At 33.7% G+C, this 22,744-nt stretch overlaps 3 protein-coding genes and 1 long non-coding RNA gene across 6 annotated transcripts; 3 read left to right on the top strand and 1 right to left on the bottom strand.

Annotated features, from left to right (window-relative positions):
* Nucleotides 1–436: 436 nt before the first annotated feature.
* LOC140961075 (2S seed storage albumin protein-like) lies at nt 437–1,089 on the bottom strand. Its single transcript, XM_073419392.1, has one exon. It carries the CDS (start codon nt 1,057–1,059, stop codon nt 586–588), a length of 474 nt encoding a protein of 157 aa, XP_073275493.1. The 5' UTR covers nt 1,060–1,089; the 3' UTR covers nt 437–585.
* A 1,074-nt stretch (nt 1,090–2,163) lies between these two features.
* LOC140971242 (uncharacterized) lies at nt 2,164–8,264 on the top strand. The gene is made up of 2 exons (XR_012174268.1): nt 2,164–2,351; nt 7,776–8,264. It is a non-coding gene; the product is annotated as an uncharacterized lncRNA (long non-coding RNA).
* Nucleotides 8,265–12,376: 4,112 nt separating this feature from the next.
* On the top strand, nt 12,377–14,549 carry LOC140971240 (F-box/LRR-repeat protein At1g67190-like). Of its 3 annotated transcripts, XM_073433391.1 has the most exons (3): nt 12,377–12,440; nt 12,596–12,698; nt 12,801–14,549. In XM_073433391.1, the coding sequence occupies exon 3, from the start codon at nt 12,819–12,821 to the stop codon at nt 14,076–14,078; it is 1,260 nt and encodes a 419-aa protein (XP_073289492.1). In that variant the 5' UTR covers nt 12,377–12,440; nt 12,596–12,698; nt 12,801–12,818; the 3' UTR covers nt 14,079–14,549. The 3 variants fall into 3 exon arrangements, with proteins under 3 accessions (XP_073289492.1, XP_073289491.1, XP_073289490.1); XM_073433390.1 differs by having other exon boundaries at nt 12,383–12,445; nt 12,596–14,549; XM_073433389.1 differs by lacking the exon at nt 12,377–12,440 and having other exon boundaries at nt 12,562–12,698.
* Nucleotides 14,550–17,921: 3,372 nt separating this feature from the next.
* On the top strand, nt 17,922–19,576 carry LOC140971241 (putative F-box protein At4g38870). The gene has a single exon (XM_073433392.1). The coding sequence runs from the start codon at nt 18,147–18,149 to the stop codon at nt 19,284–19,286; it is 1,140 nt and encodes a 379-aa protein (XP_073289493.1). The 5' UTR covers nt 17,922–18,146; the 3' UTR covers nt 19,287–19,576.
* Nucleotides 19,577–22,744: the final 3,168 nt, after the last annotated feature.

The following is a 22,744-nucleotide window of genomic DNA, read 5'->3' as shown; positions in this document are numbered from 1 at the left end:
AAAGGGATTTCCATGGGTACTACAGATCAACTACTAGTCAATAGTTGAGTCTTCTAAAGTAAACTACTTTTTTCCCAACTTTGCATGTTTGGAAAAGGGATTTCTATATGGGTACTACAGAGTTGGACGAATGGTATCTTAAAAAATGGATAGATTTTGAACAAATGGTATTTTAAAAGATGGATAGATTTTGAGTCTTCGGTAAAAAAACAAAAAAAAAAAAAAAAGATGAGTAGCACCTGGTGGTACACATGATTTTTTTCTTAGCCCCAGTTCATGAGTGACGACGAGAATCAAATCATGGATATGCAAACATATCCTCGAAGAAGTTTCTGAGATATCTATATCTATGTGGGTGTACATTTAATATATATCATATTTTGTCTGATTTGTTTTATACCCAAAAATCAATAGCTAAAACCAGTAAATGACTTGATTTAGATCATAAGCTAGTTTATTTAATTTACAAACGACTCACTTTTATTTCATACCGATATTATTATCACACAGAATCGGCACATTCACCTAGCACAAAACCTCTCCACCGGAAGAGCTGCTAACCTAGCTGCAGTCTCCGCCTTGATTCTACACAAACACGGCGTTCAATTGGCATTGCTGAGGGCGCGTGAACTGGCACCTGCGGGGAAGTTCTCTTGCTCTCTCGTACACTTCTTGGATTTCCTCGCCTTGATAGCCGCGCCCCCCTTGCTGTTGCTCCTTCACCACCTGCCTGATGGCCTCGCAGCGGCACTCCTCGTTCACATTCCGGAGTTCATTGCAGCACTCCTTCAGGGATCCGCTCTGCTTGTCGCGGTTCAAGGCCAGTAGGAGTTCTCCATCTACGGAGTCGAATCGGCCGCCTTCCCTTCCTTGTTGGAAGTACCTTTGGCAGGAGCGGAACTGGCGGCCCTGCACCTGCTGTTGGCACTCCTGCTGCCGCCCTTGGTTGTCTTCATCATCGATGGTGGTGGTGCTGACAGTGGTGGTGTAGGTGTTGGCCGCGGCCAGGGATACCATAGCCAAAAGGAGAGCTGCCACGAGTGCAAGATTCTTCGCCATGCTTGGGATTTGATTGTGTATTTGTTCGTCGTGAAAGGGGGATTTTATATATAGTGGTTTTCGTGGGTTTGCATGGGCTTTTTACGTGTTGCGTGATGAAAGAAAGGTGGATGAATTTCTGCAGTAGGTAGCGTTTTCGAGTTTCCACGTCCCTGCATGGTCTTCACGTGTTGAAATTAGAGGTGTATGGAATATGATTAGTGGCGTTTTCGATCTTCCACGTCTCGCTTGCATGGCTTTCACGCATTGGAATTAAAGCACGTGGAGTGGCGTTTTCGATCTTCCACGTCTCGCTTGCATGGCTTTCACGCGTTGGAATTAAAGCACGTGGAGTGGCGTTTTCGAGCTTCCGCATCCCTATTAACAATTACTGATACACTTGCTGGAAAAATAATTTATATGAGAGATCAAATTCAGTAGATAATTTAATTATTATTTTAAGATACGTGCTAAAACGTCATGAGCTTTAGTCTTGAAATTTAACGTTAGACATGGTTTCGGTTTCGCGTATTAGTGGTTTAGCTACTCTGTATCATGATTCTCAAAACCAAAGAAATTTGGTAATTCTTTAAATATCTCCCTTGCCTTAAGTGCGTAAGCGCCAACTTAAATCTTGACATAATGAACAAAAATACCCAATTTGAGGCCCAAGCACAATTTTATGATCCAACCCAATCCCTATCTAATTCCTTAGCCCTGTATTTTAATTTTTTATCGAGGATAAGCCCATCAGAAACTCAAACCATAAATAAATAAAACACATTTTAAATGTCTCAAAACATTGATTATACATTTATGTAGGAAATAATTCTCTAATAAAATGCTTTATCTGCATTGTACGATGGAAATTTACTCGCTCGAAATGCAATATTGACTGAAAGTTTTAAACTATTTAAATAAAAAAACAATTAATAATAATAATATTAGGATCGGTTTGAGACATTTAAATAATTGGGTTAGAAACCATACAAATTTTAGAATTGACTTTTAATTTATAATTTGTTATAATTTATATATAAAAAATTATACTCATGGTTTCACAAAAACTCTAGTAAATATAATATATTAGGGTCAAAATCTTGTGTTTTGAGTATTCATTTATTTTGTTTTTTTCCCCTCATATAAAGAGGTATTACTGAAAATCGGTGTATTTTAGATATACTAATTACCAAATAGTGAAGCTGAGATGCAGGCGAATGGACTCCACCGTTCGTCGCTCCGATACAACCTCATATGAAACTCGGCGGCTCCACTTCGATTCGGCGGCCTTTCCTGTAGCTTCATAGACGCCGGTACGCACCTTCAATTATCCCCCACTTTTACCACCTGTTATTGCTAAGAGGAAAAGTGTTGCCGTCATGTAATTTGGTTACTTTTGGTAATTTAATTGCACACTTGATTGTTGATTAAATCACCTACCTAATGCTGACCTAGAGTTTTTGATTTTATTGATATTCCTTAATCGAGTAGGAGTATGTAGGAATCAATCAATTTTAGTCGCATAATAAGCAAACAACAATGGACATCATTAACAGTACAAACCAAATTTTGCAGAATAGAAATTCGCTGGTCAAATGACGAATAAGTTTACAAGCACTGAAGAAACTTCAGGCTTAAGAGAACTGTTGAGTGCATGAAAGCTTATTTAATGTTACCACCTAATATCACAGGGATATCCCAATTTTTGATTTACTCGAAAATAACTCCACTCTCGAAAACTTGGCGCATCAGCTCGAAGTTTGGTTCTCCAATGTAAACACCACGCCTGCAACGATTCTGGAAAGAAATCATAATGTATTTTAGGTTAATGAGGTGTTTAAATCCATTAACGTGTCCAGTGTACTTCAAATTAAAGAAGAAAACTAAACAAATCAAGAATTGAAGAGACTTACCTTGTACTCTTCCTTCAGCAGTGTATCATTTCCATAAACAGCATTAAGCTGCATGTTCCACATTATTCCTTCTCGGCTCAAGAGTTCTGAAAACTCCTTATGTCGCTTCCTGAGGTTTTTCAATCTAGACTTTAGATAACTATCTGAAAAGATGGGGCCAAATAAAATTCGGAATTTCCTGTTCACACTCAGTTGGCTTTCTAGCCTGAATGTTGATCCTGATGAGTATTCCTTTTCGATCTCGTCTACCATCATCCTTAGAAAAAACTTTTCTGCGTCTCCTCTATCTTCACGGGGTATGTGGGCCATCTGTAATTTGTGACATTTTCACATAACATACATGCTGTATTAAGTAACAAGACCAAATAGTGTTATCTAATTACATCAAGTGAGTGACTTACATCAATGAAGTGATCTTAATTGCATTCTATGCCTTCATTAATTACTATTGATTGGGAAAGCTTCTTATACATAATTAAAAATAGTGGAGAAAAAATCTAGTCATGCTAACTGCTATTTTTTCTTGCTTAGTCATGTGGACGACAATCAGATCAAGTATTGTTTGTGCTTGTCTCAGAGAAGCAAATGCAATAATATAGATTGACTGCATCTCCACCTTTCATCTTTTAATCTTTCAAAGTTAACAGTAGACCCGACCATGGTTCCCAGGAACCGTGGAACCAAAATCAGAACCGACTTTCAAAAACCGGAACCCAAACAGTGAACTTACGGTTCAGCTCCGGTTCCTTATTTAAGGAACCGGAACCATTAGGGACATGAAGTAATAATCGTGTAAAAAGTGCTGCGTATGAAATTAAAGTTCCAGGACACATTTCTGCTTGTGTTTATGATGCCTTTATCTGCCTTCATGAAATTGATTGTCGAAAAAGAAGCAATTTTTGCAAAAACAATTCGGAACTTTCTGCTTTTTTTGTGATTCAAAGTCCTTTGCATCAAAATAACATAAATAATAGTACTGTTATCTCAATTTTATAAAGGATTACATCCGTAGCAGTTCATATTATCAGGCTTATTGCCACATCTGTTTCCGGGTCTTGTGTGCTAGAGTGTTGATAGAAAGTTTTTTCATCATATTGCCAAAAAAATCTTTGATCAAGAATTAGGATGGAGAAAATGTTAGACACTGTTCCTAAAAGTGCCAAAAACCTGGATCGAGAGGTTTGAATCAAATGCCATTCGACAATTTTTTAAGCCCTTGAGACCAATTCCGTTTATTTGATTTCATTTTCCATCTACAATGTTCAAATCCCAGCCCCCTTGCTTTCCCACTCCTCTCACCTTCATCATATTCATCCGAAAATTCTAAGACAGGTTCATAAAATTGGACTTTAAAGATTATTGGATATTTCTTACTTAACATGATCTTGACTCAAGTGTCAAATCGAAGCAAATAAAAAAAATACTAATTCAGAAAACTTGACGTTAAAACTTTGTGATTTGAAGAACAGAAGTGTAGATTTTAGAATCTTTTTCTGTCACATGCTAATCGAGACGCTGTAGCTGCCATGCATTGCATGGCCTAGATTTTGTGCTGGGGTAGCATAAGTTCCTCTTCCATGACAAAGTCTATGAATATATAAAGATGAAAAGGCAAAATGACAATCAGATTCATGCACAGCATCTTTGGTAATAAGAGAAGGAACAAACCTGAAAACTCCCAATATGTTTGTCAATAAACACAGAACTTGTGAGTTCAAGAAGCACATGGATACAGCTGGGAAAAAAGGAAAAAAGAAGTGGATTTGGTTTTGTGGATTATGGTGGTGCTTTTGGAGTCTGGTTTTAGCTTATGATAATGAGCGGCATTATGATTGTGTCTGACATCTGTGTCATCTCATGGGCTATAATTTGGTGGGAAACTACTGCTTATGCTAGGATACTTCATGGAGAACAATTATGTTTTAAATTGATTTGGTTTTAAAATATCTCTGTTAAATTTGTAAGAGTAGACCGGACGATGGTTTTTTTGAAATTATAAACCGGAACCGTCTCTCAAAAACCGTGACCAAAATCGAACGGTTTCGGTTTCGGTTTCAAAAACTACCGAGGTTTTACAGTTCGGGTTGGTTCCTAAAAATTAGAAACTCGGAAATGGAACCCTGACCAGAACCGTATACTAGCATTAACTTTTAAGGTCTTGTCATATATATAGACAATATAATTTATACTTCTAAACGACACAATTTATATAAATTAAAATATGATCCATATATTAATTAATAATTTAATAAAAAATACATTATTCATAATATTTTATCAAATAATTAAGTTTGATCAGTTTGATTATATCACAAATTATATCGTTGATTTTTTGTTGACCATTAAAATTTAATTGAATAAATTTTTGTTTAAATACCGGACGGTTCTGGTTCCGGATCCACCTTATTGGAACCAGAACCATCGGTTTTGGAACCACGATAGGCCTAGATAAGAGATCTACTATTGAATTAGGACTTAGAGCTTTTGTTCTGTTTTAAATAATTCCTGCCATTATTGACGTTTTTTTCCACCTAGAATTTACTCCTGATATTTATAATCTATATTTTTGAACAATTTTTACAGAATGAAATCTAGATTTAGTATTAATTATCCAAATCATATATCAGTGATGCCGCTAGGATGTGAGTAGTGGCAGTAACCGGAGGACGTTTCATCCACCTCCCATCACACCAAACACAATCCCGTCGGTAGCAAATCGGTTGGCGTTTACATGCTCAGCAACCTAAAATCTACACATCGCTCTAGCATGGAACACACCAACCAGATTGGCCAGCTACAATGTGGCACGGCGTTTCTGGCCACCTGTGGTGGACCATTAAAAATCTACAAAATTCATTAGAATCATCAGACTTGGAGAAAGGGATATACCTTTGATCAAATAGTAAGGGAAGGGTTTTTGGTTGAGCTTGAACGTCGCCTCCGGAAATTTGCCCTAAGATTCTCGTGAACTCCGCTCCTCTCTTTATGTTCTAATGCTTGTGTGTAACCTTATTTTAGCGTTAGAATTGTGTGATTCTCGTAATCTGGGATGGATGGGTTTAAATAGTTAACTTTTCGAGATTGCATTAATTAGCATAAAAAGTTTGTATGTCACGCGGTCTAACCTAGTTGTCAAAGGGTTTGACACTATGACCTGATTAAGGTGAACTCATATTAGAACAACGCTAGTTTGCAAATAGGATCAATTCGTTGGAATGAACTTTGAGGTTGTCATTAGATATATTAATAAAAATGATATGTTACCGATTTAGATATGCATTAGAAAAAGAAATAGTTGTGTGAAATTTATTTATCTCTAAACAAAAATATCACAACAAAATTTATTTATTATCGAGGTTTTCGGTAGATATTGACGGTATTTTGAGTGTGTTTTGATAATGAAGCTATCTAAACTAAAAACACTTTTTATTTAAAAAATTTGGTGCTTAGGTGAATAAACCGTTTTAACAAAGTACTCAAAAGCACTTTTCACGGAACCAGAAAATATGACTTGTTAGCGTTGCTTTTTATTTTTCACCTTAATTTTTTTAAAAAAAAAGAGAACTGTATCCAAATGAAAAAACTTCTTTTGCCTTTTTTTTAGAAAAACTCTTTAAAAGCCTATATTAATGAAGTCCTTTTTTTAAATTCGGCTTCTATTTCCAAACTGCCCTTTTTTCTTGGTTAGTTGCTTGGTTTGAGGACAAAATTTGAGTTCTAAACCTGAAGAATACCTGCCTCTTAAAAGGATTATATTTTTTTGTCATGTAACTTGCATGTTTTTCATTTTTAGTTATGTTGTCAGTCAATTTACGTTCTTAACATACTAATTTGCACTTTTTTATTTTTGTTTTGTTTAATCAAAGTGCTGGTGTGTCGCTTGAAAACACTGATGTATCACATGTCATGTCAGCACTCCGATAAAAATGACTATTTTTTTAAAAAAAATTGCAAGTTAGTGAAGTAAGACTGCGAATTGACCGATGCCGTGATAAAAAAATGAACAATGAGTAAGTTACATGACCAAAAATGTAATTTCCCCTTAAAATCTAAAATTCCACTACAACTCCAAAACTTGCATTGACCTGGTGATGTAGAAATCCGTTGCTAGTAGAAGAGGTGGCAAGAGAGAAATTCTACGATTCTCTCGGGGTTTTAAATTTTTTCTTTTGGCTCTCTTGTTCAGTTTTTCTCCTAAAATAGTTTTTCCAGCATCCTGTGGGAATAAGTTTGCTAAATGCGCAGAACTGCTGGAGTAAAAAGTAATTGTGGATTATATTTGAAGATGTTAATAAGGAATCTCGTGTAATTTGGTAAGAAATATTTGGCACTGAATGAGCAGTGAGGAATTTCAAGTTTTGCTTGAACATTTGCATGTTAACAATATTATAGCGAATTATAACTCTTTATTCTTGACATTCTGTGTGCAATTAGTCATAGCTTCATTTTGATAACTTTGACAACATTGCATAGATTGAATAAATAGTATCGATTTCTTGCCATTGTGCTTGGGATCAATAAACATAAATGTGCGGGAACAACATAGTTGATGGTTAAATTTTGTTACACTAAGTTATGTTCATCACTTATAACCCTGAAATTCATATCTACCTTTTATTTTGGTTAATCTGTATGTGGGACTTTTTGACCTCTATTGATCGTCGACACGTTTAAGGTCTTTGATGATAGAGAGACTGAGTATTGATGCTATAAGAAATCCTACACATTGGCTATGACATTTTAGCTATTTCCGTATCTTGTCTTGTATCTTTATGTTGTCGAATGTGTTTTTCAAATTATCGAACTTATGTGGTTTCCATACAGGTTACATTCGAATCAGAGATCCAGAAAGGAAAACTTGACTGTCGTTTAATAATGAACGCATTCAGTACTGATTGACCCCGATGCTGTTGTGGATGGCAAGAAGATGTATCATTTTGTTTGCTTATTTGAGGTAAGCAACACTGCTCATAACTGACATAAAGGCTTCTAAAATACTTACTTCAGACTCACTCCGAGTGCTAGTTCTGTTGTTATATGGTGTTTTAATCGGAATTATCTTTCAATCCCATTGCTTCCACCGGAGCATCGAAGTGTATCCGAAGATTTCGCGCTCTGTGAAACTTCAAAGTTTTATTAGCTATCTTAACTTTAATGGTGAAGTACCTATGATAGGAACCTTTCATGATGGCGGTTAGCTGCTTGAAATTGTTCCAAATGAATTTGCAAAAATATATATTTTCATTTCTATTTATTCGTTGTGTAATGCTAAGTGACATTTTACAATAATATTTGATGCTTTAATTGAGGGTTGTTCCTACAATAAATATTTGATCCCTTGCTATACGAATTTTGATATGATAATTTTTCTTTTTAATGAAAACGTATTTTTGATCATTTATGAATTATTATGATCACGCTCCATCAATCGAATTATTCTGATATCACAAGCCATTTGTTTCCAATATGTCCAACATATAGTTTCTTTAAATTTTCCGCAAACATTTTATTTACTCCATAATAAAGAAAAAACTTACATTAAGAGTAAGAATAAAGTAATCGTGAATGCTTTCTTGCTTCATACAGATTAGCTTTTTTGGTAACATTTCAAATCAAATTATCGATTATCATTATATTTTGTTCGAGATTACCCCAAATCCCAGCCCTGGTTCGTCTTGGAACTATCAGAATCATCTTAGAAAAAACGAAATTGAATACACTTTTGTTATGGTTACGTTTCTTAAAAATAAGAAACTGGAAGCATTAATCAAGCCTAGTTTTGGGATTGTGTAGAATGTATAAATAACGTAATTTTTTATTAATTGAGAATCCCTAATTGTAAACATAAATTCAAGTTTAGTATTTGTATGTGTTTGAACTTTAAAATCAAACTTTAAATTTAAGATAAATTTCTCATTCTTTATCCATGATATTTGGATAATTTCGAAATATATATCCATTCCTTGGATATATTTTTGAAAATTCTCTCATATCTAGGTCTGAAATTTCGTATTTCTTGTCTATTTTTCAGTATCTAATAGAACTCTTATTTTGCAATACAATTAAATCCTGGCAAAAATTTGTCTAAACGGTCTCACGGGTCGTATTTTTTGAGACGGATATCTTATTTGGATCATCCATGAAAAAGTATTGCTTTTTATGCTAATAGTATTATTTTTTATTGTGAATATCGGTGGGGTTGACTTATCTCACAGATAAAGATCTGTGAGACCATATTATAAGAGCCTTAGTCTTAAATCCTTGTCCTTAAATCCCAATATTTCCTTTATTAATTTCGAATTTAATGATAAATTATCCCAAAATAAAGACTTTTGATTTTTCCTAAAATCCTGGTAGGCTAACTTTGGAATTTCTCATAATTTTTTTATCATGTAAACTTTTTTATATGTCTAATATTTCGAAAATTATAATTAAATAATCCAAAATTTCGAAATTCAAGGATCATATTATCCTCTTGCTTGATTTTTATACAGGCTAATGTATCGGCAAATTTCATTTGGTTTATATTTAAATGAGAATCAAAATATAATTATAAAAATAGTGAAGGACTACACTGTAATTTTGATATATAAATTAAAAAATAAATAGAAAAATAAAAGAATAAAAAATGACTTCAATAAGAATTGAACCTATAACATAAATCCCAAAAAACAATGACTCTATCTACTGAATTACATATAACTTGTAATAAAGTTTTAACATTTTATTAATATATGTAATTATTAAAACAGACCATGACACCAAATTAGTTATTTTCTCAAACTTAATAAGATAGTATATATATATCAATATTATCTCAAATCTTGAATCTGTATTTTCTTCCAAACTTTGAATTTATGTCTCAAAATTTATCTGCTTATATCCCGTCTTTCCTTATTAAATTATTGGATCGTGATATATTTATTTATCCCAAACTCAAAGCATATACAATATCAGCTTAAATTTCGAGCTCCATAAATATTATACACGATATAATTATTCTAATTAAATACTTATTGTTATTCAGTTGGCACGTTAAATTTGTACATTTGTGTTGTAATTCGAACGATACATACATATATTTCTTTGTTTTAATTTTCGTCTCTTAAATATTGATGAATAATATACTTAATTAAATTTTATTGATGATACCAATATTTATAAATTTATGTTACGATTCCAACATTATTTATCGATTTTTTATTAAAAAATAGTCAGGAGCTTAAATGGTAAAACACCAAAGCCAGAGAGCTCTAACTTTAGTTTTCCTGACAAAAGAATTAAATTTTCAGTAATTTTTTTGTGACGGTCAGAAAGATTTTTATTTTCATGAAATAAATAAAATCGATCAATATTTAAAATAAAAAATAATATTTTAACATAAAATATAATATTTTGTATGAATCGAGTCGGTTATAGACATGTCTCACAAAATTGACTGTTAAGAGGTGCATTGGTTCTATACTTTTAATAACATTAATATTGATTGTTAGGAGGTGAATTGGTTCTACACTTTTAATAACTTTTTATGCAGTTTATCTATAGATATTAAAAAGAGAGCAAAAAAGTTTACAAATACGTCAGTATATCAGCATATTACAAAAATAACTCATTGGATTTGAGTCTTTTGCTCACTGCCTGTTCCAAAATTGAGGTCTTGAACTTAATTTTAAAAAAAACTAATAATAAATTACAAAAACCATATAGTTTTATAAAAATATTTTACAGATATGCAAAATAAATTTACAAGATTTTATGAAAATTTTTAAAAATCTGTGAGATTATACCACAAAATTTTGTTATTTAAAAAAAGGCAAAAACTTTTGTGAGACGGTCTCACGGGTCGTATTTTGTGAGACGGATCTTTATTTGGGTTATCCATGAAAAAGTATTGTTTTTTATGTTAAGAGTATTACTTTTTATTGTGAATAGAATATTTAGGGATGTCAATGGGTCCGGGTTTTACCCAGACCCGCAATGGACCCACCCCATCTAGGGTGGGTTTGGGCATACTAAATGGGTCATGGAGCGGGTCTTGGATCCAATTTTTGAGACCCGTCTGGGTATGGGGCGGGTCATGGGTCCTATAATACCCAACCTATACCCAACCCATATATGTGGATATAAATTGATGTGCTCGCGAAGATGGTTGTGAGGTGACGTGGAAGGTAAATAAATCACATTTTTATTTTGTTATTGTACTTTCATTTTAATTTTGTTACTATACTTTCTCTCTTTAAATTACATTTTTTTACGGTTTTAAATTACAGTTTTATTTTTTCAATGTACTTTCTCTCTTTAATTTTGTAAGTAATTCTTCAAGTAATTTACCAACTTGTCCCACTATTATTGATGAAGAGGAAGATGATCCTGAATAATGTGTCTGAAAGATAGCTTACTCGCTGATTTTACATTGATCTGTTTAAGTTCTGTTATGACTTATTTTTGAGGATGTCAAGATTTTTTATTGGAGAGCTAGTAACTCTTTTTTTTTATGTGATTCATTATGTCGTGAAAATAATTTGTTTGTTATTATTAAGTGTGGTCGAAGACATGAATTAGTTTTCTATTGTGTTGTATTTAGAGGATTGTTTGTTTCATAATTCAGTCATGTGATAAGAAGATTATTGTTTTCATTTAAAAAAAATTCGGGTCTCACGGGTCTCGCGGGTCTACCCGGCCCCATTTCGTTTTCGGGGTGNTCCCCATGAAGAAAACTTGGACCCATTACCCACCCCACCCCGGTTAAATNCGTGGGTAATGGGTCCAAGTTTTCTTCATGGGGCGGGTCTTGGGTTTATCCATACCCGCCCCATTGACATCTCTATGAATATTGGTAGGGTTGACCCGTTTCACATATTAAAATCCGTGAGACGATCTCACATGAGACTCACTCATAAAAAAATAAGTAAATCTCTGCCACGAATACACCTCTTAAACTATTCGGAGTTTTTGTGTAAGAATTTTAATTTATGTTTTTTTATAAGACTAAAACCTAATTCGGATAAATAGAGGCGTATGTTGGGCCAAAACTGTACGTACTGCGGACGATCTACGTGGGTCTCCTCCGGTATTCTGCAGGTACAATTATACACCTCTACTGTGTGTAGTTTCTCAACACGCAGACCCGCTTGACCATTCCCCACCTTTCTCTCACCTGGCAGCGAATCGGGTTCTAGCTTCTCGACCCTTTTCTTTCCAGCGAAAATCGCGGATGAACGAGAAAATCTCGGATGAATTAAAATTTGCGTTAATTTTTCTTTGATTTATTGCTATTTTACACGATATGATAGTTTTGAATCTGTTGATTAGTTTGATTCCTGTGATTGGTGTCTGATTCCGGTGGTAATGTGGGTTAATTTTTATTTTTTTTAATGTTAGTTTCGATAAAATGAGCAATATGTTTTTTCTTATTCTGGTTCCAGAGACAGAATATAATTAGGCGAAGCGAAGCTAGGTGAAGTTGATGGGAGTGCGTTAAAGTGATTGGTGAGGTTTGATATTGTGTTGTGGTGTTGGCCACAGTTTTTACTGGAATCGGAGAACGTGATTGATTTGCTGAATATTCAGATTTTGGATTTGCCTTTTGGGGGTTTAGTTGTTATGATTGAATCGGTTGCATTGTATGAAATTCTTTTTTCCAGAGTAATAAAGAATATTCGGCCTGCGTTTTGGGTTTGATCAACTTGGAAGTTAAGGTAGATTAGTGCCGCTGCAGCCCAGAAGGAATGCTTGAAAAACATAGCGGTATCTATTATTTGGATTTTGATTAGTACCTTTGCCACTTAAGTTCTGTGATTTGATTGAACTCAGTGGACTATAGAATATATGTGTATCCTTTCTCTCCAGTTGGTTAATTGATTTTGGATGGAGTATCTTCCAGTTGAAGTTGTTGGGAACATACTATCACGGCTGGGGGCTGCTCGGGACATTGTGATTGCATCTGCGACTTGCAGAAAGTGGCAAGAGGCTTGGAGGAACCATCTCCATACTCTTACATTTAATTCTAGTGATTGGCCATTTTATCACGAGTTTTCCACTGATAGGCTCGAGATACTTATAACTCAAACAATATTTCAAACCAGGGGACTGCAGTGCCTTTCTATAATTTTGGACGATGTAGATGAATTTGCTGCAGCTCCAGTTGTTGCCTGGCTCATGTTCACTAGAGAAACATTGCGTCAGCTGCATTATAATGTGAGGACAACACCTAGCATCAACATTCTCGAAAAATGTGGTCGGCAAAAGCTTGAAGTATTGTCTTTGGCTCACAATATACTTACAGGGGTTGAACCTATTTACCAGAGATTCCCCCGCCTAAGATCCTTATCTCTGAGTTATGTCAGTATATCAGCATTGGATTTGAGTCTTTTGCTCACTGCCTGTTCCAAAATTGAGGTCTTGAACTTAATCAGTCTAGATATTATCATGTCCGATCCACAAGCTACCATGGAGTTGAGTAGTAACTCATTGAAGGATATTTACGTTGAAGCAATCAGTTTGGATAAGTTTATACTGGAGGCTGACAGTCTAGAGAAGTTGCACTTGAAAGATTGCACACTTGAAGTTTTTGAGCTTGTTGGTAAAGGGATGCTGAGGTTACTAAAGATTGACGATGTAAGTGTCATCCATCTTGACATTGGTGAGAGTGCTGAAAATCTGGAGATTGTCGATGTGAGCAATTTTACGATCACATGGGCAAAGTTCCACAATATGATATCACGATCGTCAAGATTGCGACAGCTTAGGCTTTGGGATATCCTGTTTGACGATGAGGACGAGGTTGTGGAAATAGAGACAATTTCTTCATGCTTTCCTTTACTAAGCCATCTATCCTTGAGTTTCGATCTGAGAGAGGCAACAGTTCAGTATGGGTTACAAGGTTCTTTTGTTTTGGTGAATGTGAGTGTCTTGGAACTCGGGTGGACTGTAATCAGTGACCTGTTCTCAATGTGGGTCTCAGGACTCTTGGAAAGATGCCCTCGCCTCAGGAAGTTGGTTATCCATGGAGTGGTTTCAGAAACCAAAACGCATGAAGAATGCAACATGTTAGCCAACTTCACCTCATCCATTGTCAGACTCATGAGGAAGTACCTTCATGTAGAGGTTCAGTTTGAATATGAATAGATATTGACATATTGCTCTGCGTGGAGCTATTTCGATAGTGAACTGCAGAAGCAGGTTTTTGCACCTCAATGGAGATTCTTATTTTTGGACTTCAAGCAATTGTAAAATCAATTATGTTTATATATATCTTCCGTTTATGCTTGATTGGTGATTTCTTGGGGGGTAATTCTTAAGGCTGAAATTTCATTGTTTCCCGTGTGGGTATAATTGTTTTCTGTCATCTTTTTGTTCTATTTTTTTGTTTCTTTTCACTCTTCCACAAATTTATTGCTTACTGTTCATTCTCTTCTTCCTTTTCCTTGATTCATACAATTCAACAACTGAAATATTTTCACTCTTGTCTTCTCTAGTCCTCAAAATGCAAATAACTAAAATAATATTCAGTGAGATCCTTGACAGGCCCTTTTCCTGGGACATTATCCGATGTTTTTTTGTGTGTTTCTATTTGTTAATGATTCTATTATCATTTTTCACAAAATAGCCCAATTTTCATATTAATCTGGCCATATGATTTTCCATTTAATATTTGGAACTGTTTCTCTTATGTGGGAGGTTTTTTCCTCAATACACATGAAGGGGGCTCATACAGTCACTCATAACTGGTTTTCAAAGGGAACTGTGACATTCTTTTATCAGTATTAATCTATAAATTAGATATATAAAGTAAATCTAAATTAACACCAAGTCATTGATTGAAGAAATTGAAATTAAACGAACAGTATATGAGCTGTGCAGATGTAGGAGTTATTGTAGAAGGTTGTGAGATCAATTGCTCGATAAGCTTGAATGATCTTTTTTTATGTCTGCAGCAGGGCACTTTCAGTATTTTACGGAATATCAGGGCACTTTCAGTATTTTACAGAATTGGGAAATTTGTTTTAACATGCTTCCCTGTGTTAGTAAGATGACTAGGTAAATGATCTGCTAAACAATGCAGGTGCTACATTTGGGAAACCGATGTCCATACCAAAAACATTTAATACGCCACTGTCCCCAAGAATGTCTTATCCCATGGAGGTCCCTGATCGGTATTGTATATGGATAAACATTTAATATGTCATCTTTATAGCAGTTTGAATGGTTGAAATTGTTGCAGGTTGACCTACGAAACCAATAATGTCTTTGGTGTGGTTAGTTAATGGTCTGTTTATCTGGTGTCACGACCATATGGTGGATATTAAATTTGGCTAAGGTGCTAAATAAACAATGAAACGGGGTTGTCAACCCAAGGAGTGGACATTTTTGCATGCATCTGAAATTATATTATGCATTATCAACTTTTTCTCACAAGTTCGCATCCCTCTTGCATCGGTAATCAATAGTGAATAACATCGCTTGTTCCTAGCTGAATGTGTGCTTTCCTTGGCTGATAAATTTATCTAAATTGGAAAGCATCGAGCTTTATAGCTATTTGGAGTCCATTTCCATAATAAAATAGATGTGGAAAACCTATTTTCCAAGTTGATAATAGGTTTTGAGGGAATTATTCCTATTTTTCTTAGAAATTTAAGACATTGATCCCCTTGTTCATATATTATTTTTGGCTTGTCTCTATTGCGCTAAAGGATTAACTTTGTGTTATTATTTTTGGTACTATCTTTTGAGGCAATGGATGACTCTCTGTGTATACTGTGCTTTGGATTTTTATCTGCACATCGGGGGTTTGCCTTAAACAAGCCACTTGGACATTTTTCTTGTTGAAAAAACCTTGATCTGTATTTTCAATTGTTTATAGTTATTTTTTTTGTGATAACGTTGGGTTTCTTCTCTGAGAAGCTATATATTGGTGGGCGATTGGATCTTATAACCCTACCCTTTTCTGTGAACAAATTGCATAGAGAGGTATGCTTTGAAACTGCAGTTTGTAGTTGTACTCTCCAAGCTTGAAGCTTTTTTTATGACCGATTTGATTTGAATATGCACAGGACATTTACCATACCCATGCTGCATCACTACCAACCAGGCGACTATCTAATTGTACAGAAAAAGTTCTCCACAGTGGAGCCTATCTTTTTTTCCCTAGTGCATCTTCCTTCCTATAGAAGAGTGCATGTAATGGGCACAAAAGCCTGAATTAGGGCAAATAAGGATCCAAACCAGCAGCCCAACAAGAAAGATATTAAACAACTTCGGTCGAGGGATAACGATGGCAAAAATTAAGGATATTAGCCAGCTTAGTCGAGGAATAAAGATTTCAATCAGTTTTAAAACTATATGATTCTAGTTTCCTAGTTTACTGTGCTTGCTAATTCTTCTTGCATGATTACTAGTTGGTTTCTTATTGAATTAGTGTACTATTTGCAAATAAGAGAGCAAAAAAGTGGAATAAAATATCAGAGTTGGTATACCAAATTCTTGACTCTTGAGCAACAAGTTCTCTTAAGAAATCGAGCCTCAACTTATTTAATTCAAAATAGGTTGAAAAAGCCAGAAACAAATCAACGATCTATTGACCAACCACTCGATTGCCCGATAACTAGATCCTTTACCAAGGGCCATAACAGTGCACGGATTAGTGTTCTACTAACTAGCAATCATATGGGTGCCCTTTGTTTCAACATATTAATATATGCATCTGTAAATAAGTAAAATTGTTGGTTGATTTTCATATATCTACCTTAAGTGACTCTAGCATCGGTGGTTTGCTGCCATAGTAACTCTTTCAACGTGTATAAATCATGGAAAGGATTGACTACTGAGTGCAACAATTCAGTACTCCGCCAACAGTTTGGTTCGTGATCAACCCCATGATTTTGTCATGGCAAAAATACTGCTGAATATAATCGAAGATATTTATTTCTGCCTGGGGAAAGTTTAGGAAATAATTTGTGATGAAAATAGACGTCTTTCTCTTGTGGTGTAAAAATTGTTTCAGTGGGATAAAGCAATGTAAACTTGATTCTTTGAGTTGTTATACGGCCAAAAATATTTTAGTTGCATCGTTACAACAAACTATAATTTTTTGGAAAACGAGAAATGTTGGATGATATATTTTTTTTGTGTAAAAAATTCTGAGGAAGTTGAAAGAAGAAGGTCATGCTTTCATGAGAAGTACAGCCCAAAATTCTCATATATGTTCTTCCTCTCTGGCTTCCCAATTTTGTAAGCGATTTCTTTTCATCTAATGTTTTTCTAGTCTATTTTGTAGAAAAGTATATTATTATTATTATTTGGTTTTGTAGAAACATATACGAGTTAATACCAAATTAAGAGGAGAAAAACTATTAGTTTACTGGTATTTTTTCTTGTAGATGTTGAATAGTTGGTGTCACATAGTTTTCTCTGTTCTTTTAAGGTACCTGATGATGCAATGGCAAGTTGAAACCTTAATGTTATTAAACTTCATTCTCTTCAAGGATGTAAGAAAGATTTTGAAGTTTTTTGTGTTTAATATAAAGATTATTGTTGAGCTTGTTGGGAAAAAGGAACTTAAAAACTACAAGTAAATATGGCTTACGAACTGAAATAGAAGCAATTAGGAATATGAAAATAACACGTTTCAGGGTATTTCTTGGGATTCACATTCAAGTAATGTTGATTAGAGTGGTCACAAGAATTGTAAACTCTCCAAGTTCGTGTGAGAGTTGTTGAAGTAGATAAACATTTGACCGATGATCAGAAATTAGATTTTCCCGTCAACAACTTCTCGAGCTAGCCTATTATACGGGTTTGTTCAATGCGGTTTTCTTGACTAGAGTGATTTGCAGACCACTGTATTAGTTTGAAGTTTACCTAATGTCCACTTAAATACAACGATTGCAAGTTCTATTGTATAAAAAAAAATTAAAAACTCTTGGAAAAATGTCGACCATAAGACACTTAAATTGACCAAGTCCCCCTCGATATCAAATATGATTAAAATTGGCTAGTTGCTTACCAAGGCTTATTATAATAATCAAAGAGTCGAGCAATTTCTTACTTGTCCAAATGCTTGTATCATGTGGGATTATTTAGGCGTCTTCATATCTAGAAAGTCCACTGATATCATTCTAGCAGTTTTTTTCTCCAACATTAACTAACATATATTAATTACTGAGTTATTCTCTTGTAATCCAGAAGATAACACCAATGAATCAGGTCATCATCATTTCGGGAAAGGATCGAAAACCGGAGGAAGCAAGGAAAAATTATCATGTGATGGAATTGGCAGGGATCGGTTATCTCCCATATGATCTGATCATTGAAATACTCTCACGACTTCCTGTCAAGGTTCTTTGCAAATTCAGGTGCGTCTCTAAATCGTGGCACGGCTTATTAACTCGTGACAAGGAATTCGCAGCTCGACATATTGAATGTTCGAAGCATATGCCTCTGTTGCTAATCAGAAGATACCTTTCCGATGCGATTGAGGAGCCTAATAATAGCAAAACCACCATTGAATTGACTTCAGTAGACATGCAAGGAGATGTAACTGATAGATTCAAGAAAGTAATAGATGGTCCCGTTCACACGTTCATTTCCTGTGGTCCTTTGAGTGTTTTGTGCTGCATGTACTCTCTTTATGTCTGCAACCCCTCCATTCGCGAAATTGTCCGTGTCCCGTATCGTTCTAACTCTCGTCTACATAACATAGGATTCGGGTACCTTCCAATCACAAATGAGTACAAGATTGTCCACTTGCACTACCATTCTTATGTTGGGAACGGGAAAATGGGGTGTGAGATTTTCTCCTTTAGAAGTGGTGAGGATGTTACTTCCGGTTCTTGGAGACAAATTGGAGATTGCCCTTCTAGCGCCTGGACCTCTGAGTACCCTATCTGTGTTAATGGAGTCATTTACTGGTCACTTTCTTCTGGTTGGAAAGACAGATCAATTCTTTCTCTAGACCTAAAGAAAGAAGAATTCGCCAGTATTTCCTATCCCATACGTGACTCGAAAAAATACAGTTTCTTGGAGTATATCGGGCTTATGGGTGGTTTATGTGTAGTCGGGTTCTCAGAAGAAACGTCGAGAATGGATATATGGATGTTGAAAAACAGGACTAAGATTTGGGCAATGGAGTACAGCATCAATCTCTCCCCTTTGTGTCCGAAGTTTCTAATTTCTACTGACGATAATTCTCAAGAAATATTAGTTCATATGGAGCAAAGGGATCTCATTTGTTACAGCCTAAAGAGCCAAAAATCAAGGAGAATTGGTTACCACGGAGCCATCAAGAATTACAATAAGCCGTGCCTTTACTACGGTAGCCTTATTCCACTCGGATAAATTTGGATGCATTTTCACATGTACAAAAGAGAATATGTATTGAATACCACTAGAGTTTCAGGCCTTTTCTGCCTCTGATCGGTGGAAACTCTGTTTTTTTTTTTTTTTTTACTTTTTTTCTTGAGCTGTAAATAAATAATTCATTGATCAAAGCAACTCGCAAATAAATTATTCTGCCTCTGATCAATGAAACTCATCTTACTTGACATGAATAATGGTTGTTTCTCAGTGGATGTAACAAGCTATTTTCTCTGTACTATTTGATCAAAGCCAAGATGGTTTGATTCGAATTTTCGATCTATCGGTATCGTCTTAATGTTCATGTTAGCCATTGTTGTTTGATCAAAATTAGGAAACACCAAACGTCAAAGTGTGAGGGTAAACTTATTTCTTAGTTTTTCATTAGATTTTGAATAAATTATTTCCATGAGCTTGCTTTCTTGATTGTGGAATGGCAATATAAAAACAATAAAATATAATTTTGTTTCAAAGAATTCAATAATTTTGATTTCGTCAAGGGTACATATTGAATAAACATTAATTAATAATCTAGCCAGCCGTTGACTGTCCCGATCTCTCTCGACACACAAGTGCGCGTGCACGCATAATATGTTTTTATATATGCTTTGTCTATCTATATATATTGACTATTATATATTTACACACACACACACATATATATAAAAGTTCATGTAAAACTAGCCATACATAAGATAATATTTTGTTATTATAATTTTATTTTAAATGAAAGAAAATTACCATAAATAAAGAAATATCAATAAATATGTTAAGTATTAAATAATTTGTATTAAAGGAGTGAGATAAATTAGCTAGACTAGTGAATTTGCAAAGGAGGGAATTATTTATATAATATTTCACCAACATACCAAAATATTTAATATAAGGAGTTTAATTTTAATATAGTACTTGCGGATCGTGGCACACAGGATGCATGTGTTATGTTGAAAATCAGATAATGAAATAGTTATTTTTTTAAAAAAATGAAATGAAAGATTTTAAAATTGAAATGACAAAAAAGAAAATAAAATATAAAAAAATATGACATATATAGTTGGATGATTAAATGGTGTTTTGGAAATTGTAAAAAAAAAATAAAAAACTTCACCATACTAAAATTAGTTAATAAAAAGAGCTTAATTTTAACAAATAATAGAGATATATATAAAAATATTTACTTAGATGTTTTTTTTCCTATTTAAATGGAATAATGTTGTGTTTTAAAATGGAATAATAGTATAGATATGCGTATAAACATTTTTTTTTTTGTATTTGGTATAATTGAAAAAGAATGGTCATCATACTAGCACATGCAAATACGTGTGAATTGGGGGAGAATACGTATTATTAGGAAGTTATTTTATTCATGAAAACATTAAACGTGAGAAAGTCAAGGAAAAAAAAAACCAAAACCTTTTTTTTATTAAACCTTAATAAAATAGTATAGATTATCCTATTGATTATTTTTAGAGTTGATCTTCCTAGAAGAAAGAAAAAGATAAATATATCCATAGAATATTAGCATAGANACCAATAACATCATTTTTAATATATAAAAATAAAAGATTATTTTTAGAGTTGATCTGCTTAGAAGAAAGAAAAAGATAAATATATCCATAGAATATTAGCATAGAGGATGGTTTCACGCTTGTCATCCAAGACATGTGTATATTTATTATTCGACGAATGAATGAATGATTTCACTATATATATATATGAAATATATATATCATATTTGACTGCTTAATTTATCATTTGTCGTCACACAAATAATAATAATAATAATAATAATAATAATAAATAAATAAATAAAAGGTAGATGTTATTTCCATGTCAGAATGTCACTCATACACGTCAATTATATTGAATAACAGCTATGCTATGGGCAGCAACATTCATTATCTATTCTTTTTAATGAGTCACGGCGTAAATAAATGTATAAAATACTAATGAATGACATATTCATATGTGTGTGTAAAATAATGATTATTAACTATATGAATCATGATTATGATGATTAATATATCGAATAGATTCATAAAATTTTATTATAGTTTTAACTATTATTTAGATAAAAATAATTTAATTATATAAAATATGTGATTTTTAGAGATAATATGTGAATTTTTAATTCAAAATAGATATTGCATATATGAGTATATTATAAAAAAAAAACATTATTCATATAAATGAATAGGGTATTTTTGTAAAAACTAATTGATGTTACAAAATCGGACTACTAAGAACCTCAATATTTATATATAATTTTAGAGATGAATTATTAACAATTTTGTCTTTGAGTTATTCTTAAAATCAGAAGAACGGAACAAAATTTTTTATTTCTTATTATATTTAATATTATGTAGTAGAACATATAAAATTAGGGATATTAATGATTTCTTAAATTATTCGATATCCTTTTACTTCTAACTGAATTTGTTAGGATTGAACCCCCGAATGCGTTCTATCTTGCAACTAGTACTAATGACAAGATCATATGTTCGATTTCATGAAAAATTGTTGGGAAGAAGATTTGTCGATAAGTTTAAACAATTATTGCTCATGCTACAAGAGTGATCAACACAAGAAGATTGGATTTTTGTATGATTTAAAATAATATAGTTACATTGTCATCATCAGTTTTAGTTTTTTATAAAGCAGAAATTGTTTGGTACTACATAATTTGAATTTTTTTAGTTCATATTCGGAGTTTCGATTTAATTTTTTTTAAATTTTTATGCTACATCACTACGGAGGGTTTTTTCCCTTTCTGAATGAATATGTCATGAGAGATTATAATTAAAGTTTTAAATATATTGAATCTAATTAAATCGAACTAATATATCATATTAAACTTGAGCGATTATTCGAGTTATGATTAATTTTTGGGTCCAAGCGTGCATGATTGAAATTAGTGCTGGGATGAATAACCTCCTGAAAAGTTTTTGTGCGTCAATCTGATGACGTTGTGTCATTTGATTTGGTTGGCTAGATGGACCATAAAAGAGTGATATCAGATCTCAACGGGTAGTATTGTCTCTGTTGGGGACAGATCCGACAATAGGGAAAGAGTAAAACCGATATCTAAACGATGTGAAACAACACAAGCAGATAGACCTTGTGGGGACCCGGGCTCTAACTCGATTATCTTTGGGATTAATTGGATCTTTGCTAGAAAATGTGGGTCAAAATTTTGCTTTTAACATTTATTCAATTGTATATAAACAAGCATAAGATATTATATAAAATACTGTCATCTTATTCAACTACCATTAACATTCACATGTTCTATTGAAATCAACATACTAGGGTTTATAATTCAGTACATGTCTAGTAAAAACCACTAGTGATCTTCTACGCCCGTAATCTCCACGCTATCTCGATCTCTCATCCTCTGCGTGACCCTGATCCTGTCCTACCTGTTGTCATGCACACATACA

This window comes from Primulina huaijiensis, chromosome 2, assembly GCF_012295235.1.
Source record: "Primulina huaijiensis isolate GDHJ02 chromosome 2, ASM1229523v2, whole genome shotgun sequence".
NCBI lineage: Eukaryota > Viridiplantae > Streptophyta > Magnoliopsida > Lamiales > Gesneriaceae > Primulina > Primulina huaijiensis.
Note: the sequence above shows the minus strand (reverse complement) of the source record. Positions and strands in the feature narration are given on the sequence as shown.